The sequence below is a fragment of the Colobus angolensis genome, unplaced genomic scaffold (assembly GCF_000951035.1).
Source record: "Colobus angolensis palliatus isolate OR3802 unplaced genomic scaffold, Cang.pa_1.0 Scaffold26, whole genome shotgun sequence".
Lineage (NCBI taxonomy): Eukaryota > Metazoa > Chordata > Mammalia > Primates > Cercopithecidae > Colobus > Colobus angolensis.
Window position 1 is genome coordinate 8,299,309 of NW_012115821.1, and position 21,713 is coordinate 8,321,021.

Below are 21,713 nucleotides of genomic sequence, written 5' to 3' on the forward strand. Positions count from 1 at the left end.
TTAGACTTTTAGAAACCTCTCAATGTTAGGAAGCCAAATGAAGGCACATATCAGACTTTGCCTGCTATATCTAGTACCTTGAGGTTCATGGGCCTGCCAGGAAGTGACAGCCTTTACTCATTCACTATAATGCTGAGAACCTTTGAAGCTAGGCAGTCTTTTTTTTTGAGATGGAGTCTCACTCTGTCACCCAGGCTAGAGGGCAGTGATGCAGTCTTGGCCCACTGCAACCTCGCCTCCTGAGTTTAAGCAATTGTCCTGCCTCAGCCTCCCGAGTAGTTGGGATTACAGGCTCATGCCACCACACCCGGCCAATTTTTTGTATTTTTAATAGAAACAGGGTTTCACCATGTTGGCCAGAATGGTCTCGAACTCCTGACTTCAGATGATCCACCCACCTCGGTCTCCCAAAGTGCTGGGATTACAGGCGTGAGCCACCATGCCCAGCTGAAGCTAAGCGTTCTAAGCATATTTTCAAATACGGTATTCCTGTCAGAGCCTTGATAATATAACCAGTGTTTCCAATTTTATCCTGTTAAAGAGAACAGATTCTTTACTGAACTTACGCAGACAACCAAATTGCCATAAAAATAGCAGTACTAACAAATAGTTTCCAAATTCTGGAGGTATCAACAGGTAGAAAGGAAAAGCAAATGTTTCTATTTTTATTCATAAAAGTATGCTTTACCAAATTGCTGTAAGCTATACATAGCTTTCAAAAAAAAGAAGTTTCCTTAAATCTGTAAAACAAAATATTAAAAGAACCAGCAATGTTTCAAATAAAGAAACCATGAAAACCCATAGTTTTTTTTTTATCAGTTCAATCAGTTTCATGTAATTAATTCATTCTCTGTTTGATCTTGGTTAGCAGTTTTACAAACCCATCAGATTTGTAGACCAAAAAGTGTCTGAGACAAGTCTTAATAGATTTAGGAGTTTATTTTGCCAAGGTTAAAGACATGCCCAGGACACAGCATCAGGAGGTCCTGAGATGTGCCGAAGGTGGTTGAGTTATAGCTGATTTTATATATTTTAGGGGGATAGAAGTTACAGGCAGACATCAATGAATACACATAAGATGTATATTGGTTCAGTACAGAAAGGCAGGACAATTGGAAGGTGGGGGTGGGGATGACTTCCAGCTCATAGGTGGAGTTGATTTTCTGATTGGTAATTGGTTAAGTTATTATCTAAAGACCTGGAATCAATAGAAAGGAATTTCTGCTTTAACATAAGAGATTGTGGAGGCCAAGGTTCTTAGACGTGAAGCCTCCAGCTAGCAGGCTTCACAGAGAATAGATGGTAAATATTTCTTATCAGACTTAAAAAGGTGCCAGACTCTTAGTCAATCTCTGGATCAGGAAAAGACCTGGAAAGGGAAGGGGATTCTCCACAGAATGTAGATTTCCCCGACAAAAGACACTTTGCAGGGCCATTTTTAAATACATCAAAGAAATATATTTTGGAGTAAAATACTTCAATTTCTTTCAATGTCTGCTGTCATGTGATGTATCTTATTGGTACAAAGAGTCTGGTCAGTCTTAATATCTCTGTTTTAATGCTCATGCTGGTCAGTTGTGCCTGAATTCTAGAAGGAGGGTATAATGAGGCATTCTGACCCCACCCCCATTCCCATGATGGCCTAAACTAGTTTTTCAGGTTTACTTTGGAAAGCCCTTGGCCTATTGAATGGGAGTCCATTCAGTTGAGTGAAGGGCTTAGAATTTTATTTTTAGTTTACAGTTTCTTCATTAAAATTTTGGAAATTTTGTACAATGATATAAACTAAAAGTCATGTCAGAGTTTCTTTTTTTTTTTTTGAGACAGAGTCTCACTCTGTTGCCCAGGCTAGAGTGCAATTGCACGATCTTGGCTCACTGCAACCTCTGCCTCCTGGGTTCAAGCAGTTCTCCTGCCTCAGCCTCCTGAGTAGCTGGGATTACAGGCACGCAACCCTACACCCAGCTAATTTTTGTATTTTTGGTAGAAACACGGTTTCGCCTTGTTGGCCAGGCTGGTCTCGACTCCTGACCTCAAGTGATCTGCTCGCCTCTGCCTACCAAAGTGCTGGGATTACAGGCGTGAGCCACTGTACCCGGCCTTCTTTTCATTCTTCTGATATAGCTTTTTGGAGACACAGCACTTTAGGATTAAAATTGCTTGCAAAAGCTTTCATAAAAGGCATTAGAACCAAAACAATTCACTGTTGACAACATGACTTAAAATGGCCATGGTTAAAACCTGATGAGAGTTCATTATAATAATGATGAAATTGACAAGGAAATTTGGTTATTTTTCAACCAAAATTATGACTGATAGCATTTATACCAATACATATCAGATTTATAGGAGCTTTTTTTTTACCACAGGGTGGGTGGGAAGCCTGATTTTAGGGGCTTTCCTGGAAAATTTTTTCAGCAGTCCTTTTTCCAATGTCCTGGTTGTTTGCACAAATGGCAGTGAATTTTTGGAAACTGCTGTTTTAGGGATTGCTTATTTGGGGAAGCACCCTAGGACAGGCCCAAATGTCATTCTAGGTTATCGGTTGCCATGGAGCTGAAATACTTGGGGAATGGCTTTTCAAAAGGTAATTTGCAGTCTTTTGGGTTTTGCCTGACCCATAAGTAGATCGGATGGAGCTTGTTGGGTACTTGATAGAATTCTCAGGAGACTACCATTCTGCCTTTTTCATCCATGTGGGGCTCCCTAGATTACACCAACACATGTACTAGTTGGTACAAATCAAGAATACTGGTGTTATAAATTACCAGTAAGGCCAGGCATGGTGGCTCGTGCCTATAATCCCAGCACTTTAGGAGGCCAAGGTGGGTAGATCACCTGAGGTCAGGAGTTTGAGACCAGCCTGGCCAACATGGTGAAATCATGTCTCTACTAAAACTACAAAAAAATTAGCCGGGTGTGGTGGCGGGTGCCTGTAATCCCAGCTGCTCAGGAGACTGAGGCGGGAGAATAGCTTGAACCCAGGAGGTGGAGGTTGCAGTGAGCAGAGATCGCACCATTGCACTACAGCCTGGGCAACAAGAGCGAAACTCCGTCTAAAAAAATAAAAATTTTAAAATAATGAGTTACTAGTAAGACCCTGAATTCTTCAGAAAACTTGTGAAATTCTTCTGTAGGTTTAGGAAAATCTTGAACTGTGGCCCTGAAGTCCATTTTTGTCCAGGGAGTACAAGTCACTTGGGAATTATCTCCTGATTTTTCAAATGATTCTCTTATAAGGAAACTGTTTAACTGCTTTTTTCAGGGAAGAATGGCAATTCAGACAAAGCAGACTGAATACTTAGGAGTAGATTGTAAATATTCAGGCAAAGTAAGAGAGTGGGAAGCAGTAGGAGTTACATCAGTTTTACCATCCTTGGTAAGGGAATATCTTCCATTTCCAGCTTTTCATTAGCTCTTTACAGTGAATCTTTTTAAAGGGTGATTTTAGAGCACTGTTGTCTCTTTGAGGCTTCTGAATACCAATAAGAATTCTGTTCTCTCTGAGTAATTTGGGAGGCTTGGGGTTTGAGTGCACTTCTTAGATGAATAGTCTTTTTCATCTGGAACATTCCATGTAATGGCATCATAATTCTGAATTATCTTTTGTAAGATTTTGCCATTTGTAAATATTTGTAGCTTCCAGAACCAGAAACTTTATACACAAAAGAGGCAGATTGGCCAGAAGGCAGGGTACTCAGATCTTTAGAAATTAAAGAAACCATTTTATGTTGGATATTGGGTCTTCCAAAGCCAAAATGGCTTTGGCTTTGAGATTGCCTTGAGCAACTGAGCCAATGACGTTTCAGTTTCTTTTTTGTCTGATCCAGTCAGATGCCTGAGGCCTCCCTCATCTAAACATGTAAGAAAAAACACACATACCTATGAATTCCAAAAGCCAGAGTTCATGCCCCCCTTCACCCCATGGTAATAACCACTTGCTGTGACTGCTGTTGGTTACCTTTACTACTGCAGCCCTCTATGTTCGCCACAAAGAGTGTAACCTACATTTCCCTCCGGCCATATGCTGGTCACCAATGGGATGCAACCCATATTTCTGTCCAGCCACATTCTTCAGGGCTTGACCCAAGCCTTTTATGGCATCATGCATGAGATATCACCAGAGTGGGAGCCAAAACAATGTAGCCCTTGCCAGTGACTTGTCAGCCACTATGAACCCAGAAGTCATGTGCCCTGCCACAGTACAAACTAACCCTAGGTACTCCAAAGTCAAATGTTCTCTCACAGCACAAACTAACCTTGATACCCCCAAAGCCAAAGATATCAGTGAGCTTAAATGCTTAAGAGAGCAGAGCTCAGATCTGAGAGGGACTTAACCCTCAGGGCTATGTGAAGGAGATAGTACCCCCCACCCCCAAAAAAGAAGATTAGCATCACCTTTTCCTATGTTCCTCAAGGAGTCTCAGGTCATCACCTGTCTCCAGGTCCTTTTGTGGTCATCTGTCAAAAGACAAAATTACAACAAATTTAAAGACTTTATTTTAAGTCTTTATTTATGATTCTAGACTTGGGCAACACTTGCCACTTCCACATTTTCAGATATTTGTTATAGCAACAGCCACACTGCCAGTACAATTTTCCATCTTACTCTGTTTTCCGAGGCTGTGACAGAATACCAGAGAATGGGTAATTTATAAACAATAGAAGTTTATTTGACTCATGGTTCTAGAGGGTGGGAAATTCAAGATCAAAGGGCCAAATCTGGTGAGGGTTTTCTTGCTGTGTCATAACATGGCAAAAGGTATCACATGGCAAAGGAGAGCATGAGATGGAGAAAAGAAATGGAGCTGAACTCACCCTTTTATCAGGAGCTCACTCCAAGATTACTAACCTATTTCTACAATAGCCACATAAGCCTCTTCATCAGGGCAGAGCCCTAATGACCTAATCACCTCTTCAGTCACCTCTTCAGGGTTCCCCCTCTTAAAACCGGCATGATGACAATTAAACTTCCTTCTTTTTTATGTGTTTATTTTAAACTGACAGATAACATTGTGTGTTTTTGTTGTGTACAGCATGATTTGTTGAAGTATATATACATTGTGGAATGGTTAACTAGCTAATTAACAAATGCATTACCTCACAGAGTTCTCATTTTTGTGGTGAGAGCATATAACATTCACTCTTTTTACATTTTTCAAGAATACACTATATCATCATTAACTGTAGTCACCTTGCTGTACAATTAGATCTCTTGAAATTTATTCCTCCTGACTAACTGTAAGTATGTATCTTTTGACCAACATTTCCCCAACCTCCTTCTCCCTAGCCACCCCAGCCTTTGGTAACCACCATTATACTCTACTTCTGTGAGACCAACTTTTTAAGCTTCCATATATAAGTGTGATCATGCATTATTTATCTCTCTGTGCCTGCCGTATTTCACCTAGCATAATGTTCTCCAAGTTCATCCATGTTGTTGAAATGACAGGGTGTCCTCCTTTTTATGGTTGAATAGTATTTCATTGTATATGATGTATGTATGTGTATGTGTATTTATATATATAGTGTGTATTTAAGTGTATGTGTATATGTGTATACACATACACACATATATATATACACACACACACCACATCCACAATTTTTTTTTTTTTTTGAGACAGAGTCTCACTCTGTCACCCAGGCTGGAGTGCAGTGGTGCAATCTCGGCTCACTGCAAGCTTCGCCTCCCAGGTTCACGCCATTCTCCTACTTCAGCCTCCTGAGTAGCTGGGACTGCAGGCGCCCGCCACCACGCCCAGCCAGTATTTTTAGTAGTGAGGGAGTTTCACTCTGTTAGCCAGGATGGTCTCAAACTCCTGACCTCGTGATCCACCCACCTTGGCCTCCACAAGTGTTGGGATTACAGGTGTGAGCCACCACACCCAGCCCACATTATTTTTATTCATTCATCTGTTGGTGAACACCCAAGATGATTCTATACCTTGGCTATTGTGAATAAGGCTGCTTTGACATCTGCATGTCAAACAGTGCAGATACCTCTTTGACATACTGATTTCATTTCCGTTGGACACATAAACAGTAGTGGGATTGCTGGATCATATGGTAGTTCTATTTTTAATTTTAAAGTAATTATTGAGGCCTGGCACAATGGCTTATGCCTGTAATCCCAGCACTTTGAGAGGCCAAGATAGGCGGATCATTTGAGGTCAGGAGTTTGAGACCAGCCTGGCCAAGATGGTTAAATCTCATCTCTATTGAAAATACAAAATTAGCTGGGCATGGTGGCACATGCCTGTAATCCCAGCTACTCGGAAGGCTGAGGCAGGAGAATCGCTGGAACCCAGGAGATAGAGGTTGCAGTAAGCCGAGATCACGCCACTGTACTCTAGCCTTGATGAAGGAGTGAGACTCTGTCTCCAAACAAACAAATATATATACGTACATTTTTTGGGTGGGTTGGGGCAGGCACAGAGGCTCATGCCTGTAATTCCAGCACTTGGGAAGCTGAGGCATGTGGATCACTTGAGTTCAGGAGTTTGAGACCAGCCTCGGTAGCATGGTGAAACTCTGTCTCTACAAAAAATACAAAAATTAGCTGGGCATGATGGCCTGCACCTGTAGTCACAGCTGCTTGGGAGGCTCAGGTGGGAGGATGGCTTAAACCTAGTAGGTGGAGGTTGCAGTGAGCTGAGATCATGCCACTGCATTCCAGCCTGGGTGACAGAGCCAGATCAGTGGTGAATTCTGATATTTTAGTGCACCTCTCACCTGTGTAGTGTACTACACAAGTAGTGTGCTTATACTCAATGTACACAATGTAGTTTTTTTTTCCCCTCACCCCTCTCCCAACTTCCACCTTCTGAATCTCCAGAGTCCATTATGTCATTCTGTATGTCTTTGTGTCCTCATAGCTTAGCTCCCACTTATAAATGAGAACATACAGTATTTGATCATCCATTCCTATGTTACTTCGCTTAGAATAATGGCCTCCAGCTCCATCCAGGTTGCTGCAAAAGACACTATTTCATTCCTTTTTATGGCTGAGTAGTATTGTTGGTGTATAGATACCACATTTTCTTTATTCACTCATTGATCAGTGGACACTTAGGTTGTGAATTCTCCAGCTCCTATTTTCAGTTTTTTGAGGACTCTCCATTTTGTTTTCCATAATACCTGTACTAATTTACATTCCCACCGGTAGTGTATAAGGGTTCTGCTTTCTTTACATCCTCACCAACACTTGTTATTGTTTGTCTTTTTGGTAATAACCTCTCTCAGTGGGGTGAGCCAGTATCTCACTGTGGTTTTGATTTGCATTTCCCTGATTAGTGATGTTGAGAATTTTTTCATATACCTGTTGGCCATTTGTATGTCTTCTTTTGAGAAGTGTCTATTCAGGTCGTTTCAATGGCTGTTAAATTTCAACATGAGTTTTGGAGGGGACATTCAAACCACAGCATCAAACTTTAATCTCTGTCACATATGTTAATATTTTTTTCCTCTCAATCAGGGCACTCACTCTCCAGTTTGCCTCAGATACTGTTTTCCTATTACTTGAAGGAAATCCCCAGTCCTCACTAGAGTTGGAGATCCAGGGGAAAAAAATGGTATTTCTTGGAGACTTGAGAACACAGATAAGACTAACAAAGGAACTGTTGAATACCATCAGTGCCACCAGATTCACCCACTAGATGCTTCTTTTTAATAAAGTTAAAACATTTGTAGTAAGAAAATTCTATTAATATTTATTTTCTGCATTTTAATCTCTTCAAGAACTGTTTTATTTGTCTCAGTCTTTTCAGATAATGGTGGTTAAAAAACTGAAAGCATTAGTTTATATTTTTAAAATGTAAAATTAAAACACTTGATGAATATGTAGCTTGAGCAGTCTGTCAAAGCCATGACTCTGAGAACCAAACCCAATTCTAAAAATGTTTATCTGATGTTATCACAGAATATATTTTAAAACTGGAGCCATCTGCCTTCCAAAGTTTATCTCCGCTGCACCTGCACTCAAAAATACTTCTGCCTACACACAGGAACTATTGTTTAAAGATTTTGCTGTTGATTCAGCATGGAGGCTCTCCAGGAATTATTCACACTTTAAAATTTATTTTAAAAAATAATGAATGCATACTATAAAAAACAAAACAGAAAACCCCCCAAATTCTACAAAGACATACAGGAAAATTATATATTTTCCCACCTCTATCTGTAGTCCCTCTTACCAGAAATAACCACTGTTACAAGTTTCTTGTGGATCCCTCCAAGGATTGTCTCTGAATACACACATGCATGTGTGATGCACATGCGCACACATGCAAAGCCTCCTTTTTCTGCACATATGGCAACATATTGTATATGCTTTTCAATACCTGTTTTGTTTTCATTTTACTTAACATATCTAAGGAGAGTTTTTTGGTATCAGTATATCTGCACTATTCTTTTGGCTCATACTGTAACATTATGTGAATGTTTAATCATTTAACCAGTTTCTTACTGATGAATAGGTTTGCAATCTTTCTACTATAAACAGCACCACTAAGAACATTCCTTTATGTCTGTCTTTGTGCATGAGTGCACTTCTATAGAACAAATTTCTAGAATTGGAATTATGGGGTCAGAAAGGTATGTGCATTTTTAATTTTATTTGTTATCATTCGGTGGCCCTACAAAGAATTACCAGTTTGCATTTTATTAGTGTATAAAAGTGCAGTTTTCTAACACCCTTGCCCAACAGTTTTATCAGATCTTTTGCCAATCTGATGAATGAAAAATGATGTTTTACTATGGTTTTAATTGCCTTGCTCTTGTTATGATCCAGCATCATTTTGTCCAGGAAAGAACACTAGCTCAGGACTGCCAGGCAGACAGATTTGGACCCCACTTGTTGGCCATCATTGTCATCTACACTGTTTTTTGTTTTTTGTTTTTTTATTATTATTATTCTCTCTCTCTTTTTCTTTTCCTTGGGACAAAAGTCAGACAGTATTGTTAAAAAAAAAAAAAAAATCCTCATGGGGAAAGAAACCTTACAGATAACTATATATATACTTTTAAAATTTTATTTTTATTTTTTAATTTTTTCAGAGACAGCTTCTCGCTTTGTTGCAAATAGGCACTGGAGTCCAGTGGTGAGATCATGGCTTACTGCAACCTTGATCTCCCAGGCTCAAGTGATCCTCCTACCTCAGACTCCCAAGTTACTGGGACTAATAGGCACATGCCACCACACCGAGCTAATTTTTATTTTTCATAGGGTCATAGTCTCACTGTGTTGCTCAGGCTGGTCTCAAACTCCCGGTCTCAAGCGATACTCCAGCCTCAGCCTCCCAAACTGTTGAGATTACAGGCATTAGCCACCACACCCAGCCTTAAATTATATGTTTATCTAACAAATCCATTACTTTTTCCCTGACCCATCTCATTCTTTTTTCCTAGTTTGCCACTACATCTTTTAAATATTTCCTATCTATTTCTTTTATCAGTGCCTCTCACCAGCCAAAGACATGAGCATTTGAACTTCTGTCTGTCTGGGCAGGTTATTTTATTTCCTTTGTTGTACCTGAAGATTATTTCCACTCAACAACCCCGTAGACTGCCAACTCTGTAAGGACATCTTTTCACTGCTATTACTCCAGCCCCTAGAACAGTACCTGACACACGATAGTCATGCAATAACTTTCTTTTTCCTTTACTATATCAATATTTTTTATTATATGCAGTAGCATAAGATATGCATAACAAAATTATCATTTTAGCTTGCCATTTTTAAGTGTACAGTTCAGTGGCATTAAATACATTTACATTTCAATAATTTTCTTTTGAATAAACAAATGAACAGTCAAACTGGTTATTTGTGCTTGAAAGTTACCAAGAGCCAGATGGTAACATTGCCCTTCTTTCCTACAGATGAAGTTATACGGAAGCGTCTCCTCATTGATGGAGATGGTGCTGGAGATGATCGGAGAATTAATCTGCTAGTGAAGAGTTTCATTAAATGGTGCAACTCTGGGTCCCAGGAAGAGGGGTATTTCATTTCACTGTTGTTTCCATACCAATGTCCTAATGTGATTTTAGGCCATATATTAAGGTCCTGTGAATAGATAAAATTTTCACTCACCTTAAATGTCCAGTGGAGTCAACTCTTAATCAAGAGTAGATTTTCTTGGCCTTTTCTTCTCTTCAGAGGCCTCCCGTATGTTTATTAAAACATGGAGAAAGAAGATTGGTAAGGAGAAATGAAGATTAAATTCAGACTCGTTAGTTTGGTTACTTTTATGACATAAGTGTTTAATAGGATAAAATATCTAAATGGAATTTTCTCCTTTGCTAATAAGAGGCTGCTGCTATGTATGTATATATTAAGTTGGCACGAAACTAATCGCGGTTTCTGCCATTAAAGTTAATGGCAGAAGTTAATGGCCAGGTTCAAGCAGTACTGGTGCCTCAGCCTCCCGAGTAGGTGGGATTATAGGCAAGTACCACCATGCCTGACTAATTTTTGTATTTATAGTAGAGATGGGGTTTCACCATGTTGGCCAGGCTGGTGTCGAACTCCTAGCCTTAAGTGATCTGCCTACCTTGGCTTCCCAAAATGTCAGAATTACAGGCATGAGCTACCACGCTCAACTATATTTATTTATTTTTTAACATAGTAAACTTTTCCTCATTTGAATTTGCTTTCCATATAAATTATTTTATGGAGTGAAAAAATTGTGGAAACAGAACTGTGAAGTTAAAAAAAATCTTAAAGTATTTTTTAAAGTCTTTTAAACAAAATTCAAATAATTGTTTGAATAAAACATGCATTGGTAAGAACAGCAGTCCCATCTTTGCATTTGTAACTAAAGTAGTTAAATTCAAGAATACTACATTTGATAAAAAGAAAACTTAAGAGACACATATTCTAAATTATTTTAAATAAGCAATTGGTTCTCTCAGAATTTGGTATAATTTAATTAGCAAATATTTGCCAGCATTATAACAGTTCATTTTTGTCAATCCACAAGCATCCTTATTTTGGTTTTCTCTCTTTTTCATTAGATATAGCCAGTACCAACGTATGCTGAGCACGCTATCTCAATGTGAATTTTCAATGGGCAAAACTTTACTAGTATATGATATGAATCTCAGAGAAATGGAAAATTATGAAAAAATTTACAAGGAAATAGGTAAAGAATCTTAATGTTTCTATCTGTAATTTTATTTTTTATGGTCTAAAGGAAATAATATCTGCTAACAATTTTCTTTGATTGGTGGTAAAAGAATAATAACAATTACTGTATTAATGGAAAGAATACAGTAAATGTTAGCTATAAAAATGCATATTCTAGCATGATATCGTACTTTGGGTTACAGCTTTTTTTTAAAATACTAATGTCTATTTTGTTACCAATAGAATTTAATTTATAAATGCATTTTAAAATTAAAAATGGATTATTGATTTTGTTACCACTATCTTTTAAAAACCTTCTCATATAGAATGTAGCATAGCTGGAGCACATGAAAAAATTGCTGAGTGCAAAAAGCAAATTCTTCAAGCAAAACGAATACGAAAAAATCGCCAAGGTAAGGGTTTTGAGGGATTTAATGTGCAAATACATTATTACTGACTACTATTTTCATGCAGTTTTTAATGTTGTGAGGTAAAATCTGCAGCCTGAATCAACCTTGATTTAAAAAATAATCCAAATTTTAATTCCTTAAAACTATATTATTATTTAAAATACAGAAGGAGGTCTGTGTTGAAAAGAATGTTTTTGCTGGATTACGTTGATTATCCAAGTATTTCTTTTGTTTTTCTCTTTTTTTTTCTTATCCCAGTATTTCTTAAGTATTAAATTTTTACCATCTTGGACCCTTTTGCCTAAATAATATAGTTAATCAGCAGAGGCGATTTACATAAATATACTAGATTTAATTTTTTTTTTTTTTTTTTTTTTGAGACGGAGTCTGGCTCTGTCGCCCAGGCTGGAGTGCAGTGGCCGGATCTCAGCTCACTGCAAGCTCCGCCTCCCGGATTTACGCCATTCTCCTGCCTCAGCCTCCCAAGTAGCTGGGACTACAAGCGCCGGCCACCTCGCCCGACTAGTTTTTTGTATTTTTTAGTAGAGACGGGGTTTCACCGTGTTAGCCAGGATGGTCTCCATCTCCTGACCTCGTGATCCGCCCGTCTCGACCTCCTAAAATGCTGGGATTGCAGGCTTGAGCCACTGCGCCCAGCCAATATACTAGATTTATGGTTTGAGTTTTTAGTTTGTTTGTTTAATAGAGCTACTTTCCAAAAAATGAAATGGAAAAGAATTTAAACTGTGAGTTTTCATTAAGTACAAAGCAAGCAAACATTTCTAGACTGCCTACAATATCTAATAAGGTTAAAGTTGAGTTTTGTTATAATCTCTTGTTTTTAAGTTAGAGTATGTCCTATGTAGTTCCTAAATACTATTTCAAGACAATTTTTAATGTTAGAGGCAATGCTGTTCTTAAAATGTAGATTGAATAAAAATAAAAATAAAAAATATAATGTGTAATCACAACTGATACATTGATGTGAAAAACTAGAAGAAAATAGAAAATGTTAATGGTTATTTTGAAGTTGTGGGTTTTTATGGCTTAGGTTCTTTTGTCTGTTTTTATTTTGTTTTGTTTTACATAGGGCATGTATTATTTTGTAATTCAAAAAATTTGTATTCAAAAGAATCATACTTTTATTGAATTAATATGCTCAGTTTTAAAACAATGAATTTTCACTTTTTAATGAACTAATTAAGATAAAACTTAATTTCCTCTTTTTACAAGTTGTTTTTTTCAGTTTAAAATGTGTATGGTGAAGTTTTGGTGCCCTATTTACAGTAAGATATACCCACTTAGTATCAGTTCAAAAGTCATTTAAAAATATTTGGAATGTTTTCGTTGGTTAATGAGGTTTTTAAATAAATCCTGCCACTCATCACTTCATAAGAAAGGTTAACAGAAGTTACATGACTTATCTTGGAGGTCTCAGTGGAGCAGAAAGTAGAACCTGAATTTTAAGTTATTTGCACGTTTCTGAAATCTTAACTTTTGGAATGAGTGAGAAGTGTAATTTGCTGTTGACTAACAACTCAAATTAATGGTAGGATGTATTTACTGATTTTATTTTATTTTATTTTATTTTTTAGACAACTAGTGAGTAAGATCCTTCTCAGAATCAGTCTATTTGATAATCAATAATAACTTAAATTTGCTTGTGCTTATGCTGACTTCTTATATTCTGTCCACGACATATAAATGGAAAAAAACTGGGAGCTAAAACCCCTGTTTGGAACACTTGGTGTTGTGTGTCATTATAATTATAACTCAGTCAACTAAAACTGGCAATACTCATCTTTCAATGATTTCATTTCTTGATGTACTAGGGAAGTGATTAGGAGAGGTTTGTGATATTATACATTTTTGTTGATACTATACATTTTTGTTTTGATAATTCACATTCAAAAAACCGTTAGTTTGATAAATATTTTTATGTCTTTCAGAATATGATGCTTTGGCAAAAGTGATTCAACACCATCCAGACAGGCATGAGACATTAAAGTAAGTGTAGAGCTTTACTTTGAAAGGAACTAACCTTTATACATAAATGCTCATAAACTACCCTAGGCATTTCATTTTTGCAGAAATAAATACGTTTCAAAAGGAGGGGTCAGATCTTCAATATTATATTTTCCCATACTTCTCTGTTAGAGTTTATTTTCCTCTGACCTTGCCACCTATATGTCTAAAATAAATGCATGTAATATACATCAATAGCACAATGGACAAATAGAATATGGTCTTCATATATTAAAATACTGAATTTCAGTTAAAAAGAATAAACTAGTTATGCCCTTTTAAAACACAGCTCTCAAAACATAGTGAAAAGACACATAGTAAATTTTAAATTATTATTACATTCCTGAAACAAAGAATAATAACCATTTATAAAAGTTAGAGGCCGGGCACGGTGGCTCAAGCCTGTAATCCCAGCACTTTGGGAGGCCGAGACGGGCGGATCAGGAGGTCAGGAGATCGAGACCATCCTGGCTAACACGGTGAAACCCCGTCTCTACTAAAAAATACAAAAAACTAGCCGGGCGATTTGGCGGGCGCCTGTAGTCCCAGCTACTCGGGAGGCTGAGGCAGGAGAATGGCCTAAACCCAGGAGGCGGAGCTTGCAGTGAGCTGAGATCCGGCCACTGCACTCCAGCCTGGGTGGGAGACTCCATCTCAAAAAAAAAAAAAAAAAGTTAGAACCCCCTTTCAAATATTATATACCAATACTGTATGTTATTCAGGGATACAAGTATATGCATAAAAAAGAATTAGAATGATATAGTAGTTGCCTGAGTGGGAGGTAGAGGAGATAAAACAGCCCAGGATAGAGGTCTAGAGGTAAGATTCAAAGGATATTTTGAGTTAATTGGCAATGTTTTATTTCTTTTACCAAAAAAAAAAACCCTTGAAGTTAAGCTTCACAATATGTATCATTTCTTGGGTCTTGTTATTTTATTATCTGTGTTTTTCTGTACTTATAAAAATGTATCCAAAAATGTAATTTTAATGAAAGTAAGTCCATATTTAGAAGTTAAGAAGAAATCATCCCCAGCTTTAGAAGTTTCACCATAATGGAGTGTTGTAACTCCTTATAAGTCTTTTTTTTTAATTTTAAAAATCCTATCTAGTAACTAAAAGGTTAGGTATTAATTGTAATCTCTTTTCCCCCATTCAGCAAAATGTAACACTGTTTTATTTCCAGGGAACTAGAGGCTCTGGGAAAAGAATTAGAGCATCTTTCACACATTAAAGAAAGTGTTGAAGATAAGGTATTTGCACATATATTTAGCCTTTGTGATCTATCTATCTGTCTGTCTATATATCTGTATATATAGGTCATCATTTATATAAATTTTTTTCTTGTTAACACAGCTGGAATTGAGACGGAAACAGTTTCACGTTCTTCTTAGTACCATCCATGAACTTCAGCAAACATTGGAAAGTAAGTAGAAATAGTCTCAAAATAAATGTTTATGAAGATTTTTAAATGACCCAGGGATGTACCTTTTGAAATACACATCTTGGAGAGAGAGTATACCTTCTATTTTTGAACAATATAGCTGGATGACGTTAGAAGGTACTCAAGTTCAACTTTCTTGAATATATGTAGAAAAGTCTTAATTTATGGTAATATAGGATTTAAAGATATACATAGTGGTTTATATTAAGAAAAATTCAAAGATGATAGATTTGGAATCTTTCTTGGTTCACTGTAGTTGATTACTATAATGTAATAACTCAGGACCCAGGCAGGCAATAGTAAGGAATCAGTACATAAGAACATTTGCATACCCACTGAGTGGTGGGTGCTTTGGAGAACTGGAGACTTGCTCTTTACATTCACTGTAGACAATTAGAAATTTTTGTGTTACCTGATCTTCTGATTGTTTTAAAGAATAGCCTAAGACCCAGATTTTTTTTTTTTTTTTTTTTTTTTGAGACAGAGTCTCGCTCAGTTACCCAGGCTGGAGTGCAGTGACAGGATCTCAGCTCACTGCAATCCCCACCTTGCAGGCTCAAGTGATTCTCATGCCTCAGCCTCCCGAGTAGCTGGAATCACAGGTGCATGCCACCACGCCCAGCTAATTTTAGTATTTTTAGTAGAGATGGGGTTTTACCATGTAGGGTAGGCTGGTCTTGAATTCCTGACCTCTAATGATCCACCTGCCTCGGCCTCCCAAACTGCTGGGATTACAGGCGTGAGCCACCAGACCCTGCCCAGATTTTTTTTTTTTAAGTAAAATCTATCACATACATTTTAAAGTTTGATTCAACTAGTAGCCATATTTGCTTTAATTGTATTGGCTAATACAGGATAAACATATTTTTATGTGTTCATTGAATATAAAACATAGGCAAACTTGACTAAGGTTTTATGTTTCCTTCTCAATTACAGATGATGAAAAACTCTCAGAGGTAGAAGAAGCTCAGGAAGCAAGCATGGAAACAGATCCTAAGCCATAGACAGGCTAATCGCCCACCACTCCCAGGAATATTGAAATAGCTACGTGACCATAATGTGTTTAAAATGTGATGTGCTCTCAAGATATTTAAAGTTTTGGCAGTAAAATACTCCATTTTTAAATATGAATGTGTATTTCATTCCTCTTTCCTCACACAAAGGAAAATGACTTCAGTATAGATTTGTTTTTATTAAAATGCATTTTTTTATTCTTAAGTGGTAGGAAGCAACATCCAAAAATGCTTAATAAAATGGTTTTAAGCTGGATATGTTTGTGCTCATTAATATTCTAGGTAGTTTTTAACTGGTAACATTGATTGGCTTACAAAATAAGTTGAAAATTGTTAGAAGTTGGCATTTCTAGGATGTACATGGGAAAATGGGCCAATTTCTGGAAATGGTTACACTTCTGAAAACGGAGTCTGTGAAGAGGCTTTAGAAGGGCCATGAATCTGTGAAATTACATGCAAAATGTTTGTGGTGTATGCTTATTGTGTAGAGAGGTTCCAGGCTGTTAAAAGTCACTGGTATGAGAGGTAATTATAAGATGCAAAGTAAAATAATGCGCATTACTTTCTATATCGCTCCTTAATATGTGAGGAATATAATTCTCAAATGTTTTGTTGATCTCTTTTCTCTACTGTTTTGTTCTTTAGGAATCATTTTCAGTAGAAAAAAGTGTATTGATAAAGTGAAGAGTTGTTTGAAGTAAACAGTTTGTTAAGATTGTCTTGCATAGGCCAGGCACGGTGGCTCACGCCTATAATCCCAGCACTTTGGAAGGCCAAGACAGGCAGATCACCTGAGGTCAGGAGTTCGAGACCAGCCTGACCAACATGAAGAAACCCCGTCTCTACTAAAAAAAATACAAAATTAGCCAGGTATGGTGGTACATGCCTATAATCCCAGCTACTCAGGAGGCTGAGGAAGGAGAATCATTTGAACCCAGGAGGCAAAGGTTGCGGTAAGCCAAGATCACGCCATTGCACTCCAGCCTGGACAACAAGAGTGAAACTCCATCTAGAAAAAAAAAAAAAGATTGTCTTGCATAAAGAATTTATAATCTTTTTAAAAATTAAGCTAAGGCTGAATCACTTGTAATTTTCTTAAGTATTTCATTACATGTGTAATACTTGTTCAGCTCCATCCTTATCCATTTATTTTAGTTAAGAAACATGACACTTTGCATGAATCATACCTTAATGATGTTAATTTTTGTAATTTCAATAATTTTTATCTTAAAAATGAAAGTTTAAAATTAGCTCAGTTGTAGTCATATTAAAAGTGTCATAATACCTATGAATACTTCCTCTAATTTCATCTGGCAAGTCATGGGAGAAATTTCTTTGCAGAATTGCTGTGCTGTGACACATGTTTCTATTTTCCGTTATTAGTAAGAATTATGAAACAAAAATTTGCCTGTATTGACTCAGAATTAAAAATCCATTTTTTTTTTTCTTTTCTGAGACAGGGTGTTCTCTTGTCATCCAGGCTGGAGTACAGTGGCTTGATCACAGCTCACTGTAGCCTTGACCTCCCAGGCTTAAGCAATTCTTCTATGTCAGCCTCCCGAGTAGCTGGGACTACAGGCAACACATCACCATACCCAGCTAATTTTTAAAAGTTTTTTGTAGTAACAGATTCTCACTATACTGCCCAAGCTGGTCTCAAACTCCGGGGTTCACGTGATCCACCCACCTCAGCCTCCCAAAGTGCTGGGAGTATAGGCGTGAGCCACTGTGCCCCAGACAAATACCAGTTTTTCAAAAAAGATATTTAATTTTTAAAGGACTATTGGGTAGAATTTTTTTTAAATGCTGCCTCCCCATCCCCACCCCCACTGATTAATTCACTAGAGAGATTTTTTCAGGATTAAGTACCAAAAGATAAGAGTCTCTTGGAAGATAACTTTTATTTATTTATTTATTTTTGAGATGGAGTCTTGCGCTGTCGCCCAGGCTGGAGTGCAATGGTGCGATCCTGGATCACTGCAGCCTCTGCCTCCCAGGTTCAAGCAATTCTCCTGCCTCAGCTTCCCGAGTAGCTGGGATTATAGGCGCCTGCCACCACACCTGGCTAATTTTTGTATTTTTAGTAGAAATGGTGTTTCACCATGTTGGCCAGGCTGGTTTTGAGCTCCAGACCTCAAGGGATCCGCCTGCCTCAGCCTCCCAAAGTGCTGAGATTATAGGCATGAGCCACGACGCCCAGCCTAGGGAAGATAACTTTTAAAGAATCAGGAACAAAGTCAGTAGCAGCAACAGCAGGTACATGGGAAACACACATTTTTAAATTTATACTTCCTCATGGTTCTCTTGGATATCCTCTGGAACTGTTTAGAAGACTGAAGAATTTCATCCCCCAGAAACTCACACCGTTGAAGCTCAGCATGTCTTTGGGCCAATAGCTTCATGGATTTATCAGTCACTGTTTCTATGAGGTCATCCACCTATGACAGATAAATACCAAGAAATGAAGCCATGTGTTGGAAAGCCTTGTCATAGCAAATGGAGCTTGTCATAGCAAATGGAGCTTGTCATAGCAAATGGAGCTTGAAAGCACACATTTACCACCCAGTGATAAAGACGATCTCAGTTCTTCTGAAAAGAAACCTATGTATATGCCTTCACTTTAATTGAGTTCATTTAATATTTATCAGGTACACAGCATCATCCTAGGTGTCCTTAGCAATCCTTTAGCCACTTTCAGAATGCCCCCCTACTAACATTATTTCTTAATGCTAATCATTAATTTCATCCCACACCCATGCTGTCTAGCAGGGCTGTGCATTTGGTTAAGCCTGGTTCTCTGATGCTTCTGAGACTCAAAAGTTAAAAGCCTTTGTCCACTACCTGCATTTGAAGCTTTCCTACTGTCAAATCTGATTTTCGAAGGATGTTTTTCATGCCATGCTTCTTTTTTTTAAGTGCTGGAAAGTGTGGTCTCTTTTTTGGTGAATATGGCCCCTATGGTAAAAATGCAAAACATCAGATTAGGAACTACCAACATTATTTTTGTGATGGTGCTTAAACAAGAGTTCTCACCTTCGAGACATTCTCTTATAAACTGAACATTTGCCACATAACAATATTGGGTTGGAGGCTGTATTCATATTATTCTCCACACCTAAGTATCTTCTTTGTGCCCAGAGCTCTCTTTGAAGAAATCTATAGGGTGCAGAGAAATGAGATTGTCTGACTCTGAAAGAATATACAGCATCAGGAAAAAAGCAGGTCTTCATAAGGGGAAGAAGAAGAAATTGCCTCTGCAGCTGCTGGGCACAGTGACAGTGTGGGGCCGTTGTGGACCAGTGCCCCAAGAAAGCTCATTATCAGTGAATCTAGTTGTTAATTTGGTCTCATTTCTGCATGTTTCCTTATTTTCATGGCAGTCATATCTTCAAACATAAAAAGAAAGCTCTGGGTTCTTTTCACCCCATGCCTGATACTTTTCCCATTATCCCTGGCTTACTGGTTACAAGTACCTGTCCTGATAGTGTTGCAATTGGAAATCATTCCCAGATCATGGCTCCTAGCTAATATGCCCTTGTTAGTCTTACTGAGTTTACTCTTCCTTCCCCTTGTGCTTAATAATTCGCATTAAGACTATTGTGAGACCTACACAAAGTAGGATATGGGACCAGATCTGGGTCCTACCCTTTGCCTTTACAAATGGAATCTGCTGAACCACTGCTACCCTGCCAGCTTGCCCAGCTCAAATGTCACTTGCAGAGTCTTCCCTGATCTATCTAAAGTAAGACCCCTCTTTTTTCTCTTTCATAAAACCCAGTACTTTTTCCTGTTAAGCACCTAGCATACTAGCATAGTTGGCAGTTACTACATTATGTCTGTGTTTATTGAATACAACTACGGTAAAATCTAGTGCCTAGGCAAGTTTTGTAAAGCAGGACTAGTTGGGGCTGGTATGGACTGAAGAGAACACACCTCCTGCAGTGCCTTGGTGCAGCTCCTGCTTGTTGCCTTGAGGAATGGGCTTAGTATTTTCCAATCTTTTTATTTTTCAAAAGAAAGTTGAAAACCCAGAATTTTATTTGAAATATCCTAATTTTTAAATGTGGACAATTAATTCAAATACATATATATATTTTAAGATGAGGTCTCACTCTGTTGCCTGGGCTGGAGAGCAGTGGCATGATCATGGCTCACTAAAGCCTGGACCTCTGTAGGCTCCAGTGATCCTCCCACCTCAGCCTTCCGAGGAGCTGGGACTAAAAGTGTGCACCACCATGCCCAGTTAATTTTTATATTTTTTTGTAGAGATGGGGTTTTGCCATGTTGCCCAGGCTGGTATCGACCTCCCAAGCTCAAGTGATCCTCCCTCACCAGCCTTCAGAAGTGCCAGGATTATAGACATGAGCCACCACACCCAGCCAATTCAAATATATTTTTGAGAACATTCTGAGGGCTAAACAAACCATTTTTATAGGTAGTTGACAACCTCTGATCTAGCACCATTTGATGGAAAGAAATTCTTAATCATAGCCAAATTGCCCCATCTTTATCTTTATGGTTAGTGTTACATGTGTCCTAAGAAGTCTTTTTCTATGCTGAAGTCATGAAGATATTCTTACTGTCCTCCAGGAGTTTTAAGGTTTCTGCCTTTTCCACTTAAATCTATAACTGAACAGAAATTAATTTTTGTATATGGTGTGAGACAGGGATCAATTTTCATTTTTTTCCTATATGAATGCCCACTTGTTCCAGCAACATTTGTTCAAAAGATTATCCTTACCCCACTGCTGTGTGGCGCTATGGTTTAATGTGTATCTCCTCTATTTGATTGTAAGTTCCACAGAAGCAAGACCATGTCCATTGGATCACCCTATACCCCCCGCCCCAAACCTACAAACTGCCTAAAACATAATATGGGCACGCTAAATACGAACCTAGCACACAGAAGGCAAAAATTCAAAACTAATATCAGTGCACTCTGACAGTGGTGTTCCAGGGCAGTACTGTTCAGTGGAACTTTCTTTGAAGATGGAAATGTGCTCTATCTGTGCTGTATAGGACAGCCACTAACTAGGTGTGATTATTGGCCATTTGAAACATAGCTAGTGCAACTGGGGGACTGAACTTTTATTTAATTTTAGTTAACATAGATAGTGACATTCAGCTATTGACTAGCATATTTGGACAGTACAGTTAGTCTATAGCATAGCAATTACTACTAAGGACTCTAGAGCCAGGTCTTCCTGGGTTTGAAACTTGGCTCTGTCACTTACATGGGCAAATTACTTAAACTCTCAGTACCATCCCTAAAATAAGGATAATATTGCTACCTACATTATAGGGCTGTTGTAAGCATAATCCGAGTTGATATTTTTAAAGCACTTAGAACAGAGTTTATCTAAAATAACAATAATAGTCCATGGTTCTATTTTTGAAAAATAGACTGGGCAATTTAGGATCAAACATACATGCATGGCCAGTCACGGTGGCTTACATCTGTAATTCCATCACTTTGGGAGACCAAGGCAGGTGGATCACTTGAGACCAGGAGTTTGAGACGAGCCTGGCCAACATGGCGAAACCCTATCTCTACTAAAACTACAAAAATTAGCCAGGCATGGTTATGCACGCCTGTAGTCCTAGCTAGATAGGAGGCTGAGGTAAGAGAATCGCTTGAACCCAGGAGACAGAGGTTGCAGTGAGCCAAAATTGTGCCACTGCACTCCAGCCTGGGCAAG

General features: G+C 38.1%; 2 protein-coding genes across 3 annotated transcripts in view; one reads left to right on the forward strand and one right to left on the reverse strand.

Annotated features, from left to right (window-relative positions):
• THOC7 (THO complex 7 homolog (Drosophila)) overlaps positions 1 to 16,268 on the forward strand; it is a 29,892-nt gene extending 13,624 nt beyond the window's left edge. The window contains exons 2-8 of the mRNA XM_011947190.1: positions 9,880 to 9,997; positions 11,014 to 11,141; positions 11,452 to 11,538; positions 13,485 to 13,542; positions 14,744 to 14,810; positions 14,914 to 14,983; positions 15,938 to 16,268. Coding sequence (XP_011802580.1) covers positions 11,033 to 11,141; positions 11,452 to 11,538; positions 13,485 to 13,542; positions 14,744 to 14,810; positions 14,914 to 14,983; positions 15,938 to 16,005 — 459 coding nt within the window. The 5' untranslated portion in view covers positions 9,880 to 9,997; positions 11,014 to 11,032 and the 3' untranslated portion in view covers positions 16,006 to 16,268. The remainder of the gene's footprint in view (positions 1 to 9,879; positions 9,998 to 11,013; positions 11,142 to 11,451; positions 11,539 to 13,484; positions 13,543 to 14,743; positions 14,811 to 14,913; positions 14,984 to 15,937) is intronic.
• LOC105515385 (putative uncharacterized protein C3orf49) overlaps positions 922 to 21,713 on the reverse strand; it is a 30,966-nt gene continuing 10,174 nt past the window's right edge. Inside the window, exons 4-7 of one of the 2 annotated variants that reach the window (XM_011947188.1) lie at positions 18,856 to 18,969; positions 18,288 to 18,452; positions 4,399 to 4,461; positions 922 to 1,198 (exon numbers count right to left, since the gene is read on the reverse strand). In XM_011947188.1, coding sequence (XP_011802578.1) covers positions 4,432 to 4,461; positions 18,288 to 18,452; positions 18,856 to 18,969 — 309 coding nt within the window. In that variant the 3' untranslated portion in view covers positions 922 to 1,198; positions 4,399 to 4,431. Of the gene's footprint in view, positions 1,199 to 4,398; positions 4,462 to 18,085; positions 18,216 to 18,287; positions 18,453 to 18,855; positions 18,970 to 21,713 lie in introns of those variants that run through there. The other variant, XM_011947189.1, reaches the window with a different exon arrangement.